This window comes from Crocodylus porosus, unplaced genomic scaffold (genome assembly GCF_001723895.1).
Source record: "Crocodylus porosus isolate Cpor-Errol unplaced genomic scaffold, CroPor_comp1, whole genome shotgun sequence".
Taxonomy (NCBI): Eukaryota; Metazoa; Chordata; order Crocodylia; family Crocodylidae; genus Crocodylus; species Crocodylus porosus.
In genome coordinates, this window is record NW_017728906.1 from 10,224,431 (window position 1) to 10,230,597 (window position 6,167).

Sequence of the window (6,167 nt, forward strand, 5' to 3'; positions counted from 1 at the left end):
GGCGCGCGGCGGGGACCAAGTTTGGCGGCACTGGCATGGGCGCGGGCAGGGGCAGCCCGCCGGGCCGGAGGATGCTCCGCGGGGGCTGAAGCGAGGGGGCCCCGGCGGGCGGCGGATGCCTCTGCAGCACCTGGCAGCCCGGCCCCTGCAGGAGGACGCCGCTTTGCCGCCCGCCATGGGGTGCTGCCCAGCCCGGGGATTGCTCTGGAAATTTGGCCTCTTCTTCCCGCTCCTCGCAGCCCGCCCCGCCGCCTGCAGCCACGGCGCTGGCAACCAAGGTAGGGGGAGGCTGGCCTGGATCCGCTGGCGGGGATGGATGGATGTGGGTGTTGGGGGGGGGGCTCCCACCAACTTTCCTGCTCTCCGAAGTGGCCGGCGGTCGGCCTGGGCAAGGGGAAGGGACTGCGGGCTGCTGCTGCTGCCGCTGCCGCTGCCGGCGTGTGGAGGCGCTTCCAAGCCTCCAGGAAACTTCAGCGCCCGGCGCTTGCTCTGGCTTTGCCGGGCACCTGCAGGCTGGCTCCCCGCTTTCAGGAGGGAAGGGTCCCCCCTTTCAATGCAGAGGATTTCCTCGCCTTTTAGTGGCAAAGGACCCCCCTTTCAGTGGAGAAGTCCCAAATAGCTGCCCCTCTTTGAGGAAGAACCTCCGGCGACTCCTCTGCCAGGGACAATCTTAAGCGGGGGGCGGGGGGGCATTTCGGTTAACATGAGAGGAAAGGGAATGCCTCCGTCTTTCCCTTCATTTGGTAGGTAGCTGGTGGCAAGTCCCCCCCCCCTTTAAAACCTCGTTTTGCGGGGGCCTGGAGAGAGGGACTCTCATGCCAGACCTCTGGGCTTTACAGACATCCATGCAGCAAGGGATGGATTGTGCATCTGGCCCGGATTTCCTTGGGGGAAGGCGCAGGTCCCTTCATAGGCAGAGCAGAGGCAAATGATCCCTCCGGAATGGAGCACATGGCTGGATTTTCAAGGGCGAAGGCGCAGGTCCTCAACAGGCAGAGAGCAGACAAAATGTGCCTCCTGGAAGGGAGTTCATGGATTTCCAAGAGTGAAGGATTAGGTCCTAAATAGGCAGAGCAAAGGGGAATGTGCCTGCTAGACTGGGGCCCCATGGATTTCTCAGGGTGAAGGCTCAGGTCCTAAATGTGCCAAGAGTAAGTGACTGTACCCTGTAATAGGGGTAAAAGAAGGACGAGGCTATAGAGGGGTTTTTGTCTTATGTAATAGGACCAACAAGGAGCATGTGGTGGAGGAAAGGATCTGTTAGGACTGCTGTAGCTAAGATTGTGGCTGGCTCCTCGCTTCGTGTCTGTTTGCAGATGCAGGCAGAACTTGCTCTAGCTCAGAGTTGACACGACAGCAACAGAAGGTTAAGGTGTAATATGGTTGCACTTAAAGAAAATCCCAAACAGAAGATTGCTGGCTCCCGGCACTTAACTCAAAATTACTGCCCTCTTTAATGCCAAAAGCTCTAAGTCCTAATACGAAGCCCTTTTTCTGATTGCACCTGTGATTAAACATTGACAAGCAATGGTCGTGTTTTGCTTACGGCACTCTTATCTTAAGCTGTATTTGTAACCACAGAGACTCTTAGCAATACAGTAAAAAAAAATAAAGGCAATACAGTAATACCTATACTCTAAAAAGTCTTAAAAACCTTAACATGTTATATTCAAAATGCATTCAAGTTTTGCTAGGAAGTTTTACTAAGAATAATCACCATTAATGGTGCAATGTATGTCATCTGAGGAGCACAGAAAATTTTCTTAACTGGTTCCCTCAATGGACCTTTCTCTGTAAAGTAGTGGAGGATGTGTGTGGTGCATTTAATCTTTACCTGGGAATGTCCTTGCTGCTTTGGATTTGTTGGCAGAACTCCACTTGCATAAGACCTGGTCTCAGTGTGGGGTGGGTTTAGAAAAATATGAGTTCTGAAAGACAGTGTTAAAGGGACATCCTATAAATTACCTTGTCTGAAATCCCCTTTATCATTACTAACATAGGATCCTAAAATGGCTGTAGTAGAAAGAAATGTTTAAAGGACAGATTACTTTTGTTTACATTATGCTCTTGACAGTATCCCGTATACAGTCAGTTTCCTGTTTCCCTTGTCCAGTTATATTTCAGAAGTTATCATAGGGGGCTTTATCTCAATTAATAGGAGAGAATTCCATTTTTAAAAAAGAAAAACATGATGATAAAACTGGAAAAAATGACACTTGGAATTGGGCGGAGAATAGTAATTGAAGATGTTTCTACCTACTTATTTTTCTGAAATAGCATTTTCCCTTGAACTCAACTATAATACAAAATATGACTATTATTTGTAGCCTTATCAAAACCATTTTATAGATATTGTCCTCACAACTTACAGCACAAGTCTCCAAGGGCAGCACAACAGCCTAGCTTTCAGTTCCCCCTTATTAGCAGTGCATGCTAATGTCCTCTGTATTGCAACAAGGCCTATCAAGACACAGGAATAATGTTAATAAGATACTGATTTAGCCTATCTGAAAACTGTAAAGTCATTTAGATTAAGGAAAAAGAATTTTTAGTAAATAATTCATGTTAAATTTGTATCTTATACTCCCAAACTGATGTATATGGTGCTAAGATAAAAATGTTTAAGTGAAGCCATCCTTACAATTTCAAAAAATATTGGAAAAATATGCTAATCAAAATAAATTAACACAAAAGATGATGTCACATGAGTTGTAATTTTAAAAAGTCAACTTTGAAAGCTTTTAATATGCCTTCAACAGGTATTTTAAGGGGGATAATGATAATACATCTTGCTAATAATGCATGAGCAATTTCAGGATATATTTACTTCATGTAGTATTAAGTCTCCCACACTTGTCAAAACTTTCAGTACTGAGACAGCATTCTAGAGCATTAATTGCACATTGTGGAAGCCAAACATTAAAAACTTAGTCTGATATTAATCATGCATTTGAAATGGCCTTGTTACCATAGATGTGCAATCTAAGGCATGAAAAACACTATGATAAAACATTAGCAAAAAAGTTATGAAGACCTTCACTATTCAAAAAATGGGGAATTATTTTTCTTCCATGTGCAGTGAACTAAATAAGAATCTGAATAACATAGGGAAGTTATATATTGTGGTCCAATGAGGAGTTCAGAGATACCAAACATGAAGTCTGTAAAAAGTTGTCAAAATCTGATATGGTACACTGAAAACAAATTGTTTCAATATTAAGTTTTCAGAGAGCAACATTTCCTAATTTGGAAATGAATTTGGATAAAAATATTTATGGCTTTAGCTCTTAATCTAATAGGTATAATTGAATTTTCAACTTTGTTTTACTGTTCTCCTTTTGTGAATATATATTAAAAGAAGTCAATAGTGTGTAGGCCAGTAGATATAAAAAAGCAGAATAATTTCAAAAGAAAGTTAGTGCAAAAAAGAAGATTTACACTCCCACAGGAGAAAAAAAAAAGAACAACAGCTGCTTATATTGTTGTATCTGTAGTTAATTCTCTGAAAAAAACATGCTGATAATGTAATCCAGTCTTTACAAAGGCCAGGTGAATTTATAAATTCAGAATTTTTTTTTTATTAAACTGGGAACACAAACGAAAATGTAATTTAATTCAAAACTAAAAGAAATTTAATTTTTTAAATATGTATTCTTGCTTCTCTTATCTTTGACTCATTAAATCAATGCATGGTGTCTTGTCTGCCTGGCTTCAGATATAACTAAAATAATAGTATTGACTGAGAAGTAAACTTACTCATTCCTCTTAGTGGAAAAACAAATTCAAAAAGAATTTGTGGTCATACTTAGGGCTTGTTTCTCCTAGGAAAAGGGTCTTTATACGAGGCAATTGTCAACATCTCTGTGTAAGCAACACATCCAAAATCCACAGGAAACATCATAGATCTCATTATTTCAAACGGTGGTGGGTTGCTTTTCCCAAATTCACATTGATCAACTGCAGTATCCACCCTATACTAGCTACATAGATGGCAGTAGATTTTGGCCTTTGTTGCTGCTTGGTGATTTGGCTGCCAAACTTCGAGCAGATTTTCTAATCATTCTCCAAGCTAAAAGTACAGGGGAAAATCCTAGCCATAAGCCATTTATGACTATAAATTGTGGGTCACAGGCAGTATGTTGTAAAATAAATGTGATAACTCCCTTTTTCCAACCACCACTCTTAAAAAATAAATAAATCATGTTGGAAATGGACAATATCCAAGCCCTGCACTGCAAACCTGTTAAGTTGTATTTACTGTTTTCTGTCACTGGAAGGTTAGATTTCTAAAAGGAGACTTTTGCAGAGTTTTATAGCATGTTGCATGTATGTCTGTGAACTGCAAGAGCAACTCATACATCTTCAAATATGTATCAATGCATTTTGGTAGCTTGTGAGATGTGTAAGCATGGTCCGTTTCATGCTATTTTAAAAAGGAAATTGTATGCATTTTCCTTATACTTAAAGTGTGCGATATCAGTGTCAAATTCTAATGCGGAGACTTCCTTCAAATTGAACACTATGTGAGCTGAATGGCTCAGAGCATGGGAAATACAGCCTGGTGGTTCTGCTGCTTAAAATCTAAACCAGATGAGCAGTCATCTCCAAGTTGACAAGTGTATGTTTTTGTCCCAGTCTGAGTAGATAACCATTCATTTAAAATATAACACCCTCAGAATTGCTCCTGCAGAGACTATTAGGAATAATAAAGACAAGATATAATGGCTATAAAGACTAGAGGATGGCAACCTAGGTCAGGATTTGAAGTGTAAGGGGGGTTGTGTCAATCTCATACTTATTTTGTAGGCAGGAAAATGTATTAATAAGGACCGTCCATCTAATATTTTCTGTGACTGTTATAGTTGCTATGGAAAAATGAGAGAAAACAAAAAAATGTCAGTGCTCTGGTGTGGGAGAAGAGTATAGAATGAATCATGAAATTATTTCTGCCTCAAGCTATCAGGATTTTTTTTATAGGACTAAACTCTTCCTGCCTGTCCTAGATCCATATAATCTTGAGTGCTAATGACAGTTTTGGAATCCTTTCAGTAGCAGATACGTGTGAAACTTCATGTATCCAACAACTGAGATTAGGACTACATAAATATGTAAAACGAACAGATTTGAGGATGATTCATAATATGTTAACCCAAAATGCTAATGTAACTCTTTCACTGCTACGAAATGAGACAGTGCATGCAGTCCTTTAATTTCTAAGTACTGTACAGCTTGGGGTGTGGGATGGGCAGACAAAGAATCTGGAGAAGACTATCAAAAATGATTGAATGGGTAATATGGAAAAGCCAATGAGGAAAGATTAAAAAATAATATGTAGGACTCAATCCAATCACGTATAGTGGAAAGTTGAGGTTTAACAGGGCACCTAGCAGTGGCAGCACAGCCAGATTTAGTGGCAGCTGTTTTTGCATCTCTCCAGCCCTGCTGCCCCAGTCATCCCCCCTCAGCTACACTACTGAGTGTTAAGATGTAAAAACATACCACTTCCCAAAAGCAAACCAAAATGGAATGTGAAAATATTTCCACTGATCCAGAGGTATTCACCTAAGAAAATACAGGAGGCAAATGCTAAGGGCATTTTTTAAATGTAGCCTGCTTGTTTAAAAAAGAAGGCAAATACTAGAGAATAAACTGCAGGAAATAATTTTGCATTAGTAGTGGGTGAACTAGATTGCTTTCTACCTCTTATGATTTATCTGAAGTGAACAGTGGTTTTCATTTCAGCCAGTATAGAGATGAAAATCTTTCTTGCTTCAGGACTGAAGACAATCTAACTACCAGAGATCGGGATGAAAATAATATTGGAGGCAGATAACCCGCATCTGTTCACTGTGCCATTCTTTCTCATGTCTCTGAAGGATTTGGTTCTGACTGTTATCAGAGAGAAGCATTGATCGGATGAAAACAGGGTTTAAGCCAAAATGCCAATTTTCCTATATGCTTTATGATTGGGTTTCGATAAAAGCAGAGTTTGTTAACATCCAAAGGAAGTCTTGAGGTGGTACATAATTCCATTTAGAGTGTGGAATGGGTCTCCAGCTACATATTCTAGACCAGTGGTCTCCAAACTTTTTTGATCGCGCACCCCTATCAGTAAAAAATTTTTGAGCACGCACCCCCAATATATGTATATTTATATAAATATAAAT

At 40.8% G+C, this 6,167-nt stretch overlaps 1 protein-coding gene across 1 annotated transcript in view; it reads left to right on the forward strand.

The window, feature by feature from the left end:
- Positions 1-8: 8 nt before the first annotated feature.
- The window catches only part of EPHA6 (EPH receptor A6), a 948,424-nt gene continuing 942,265 nt past the window's right edge, over positions 9-6,167 (forward strand). Inside the window, exon 1 of the mRNA XM_019528673.1 lies at positions 9-278. Within this exon, the coding sequence (XP_019384218.1) occupies positions 116-278 (163 nt within the window). The 5' untranslated portion in view covers positions 9-115. The remainder of the gene's footprint in view (positions 279-6,167) is intronic.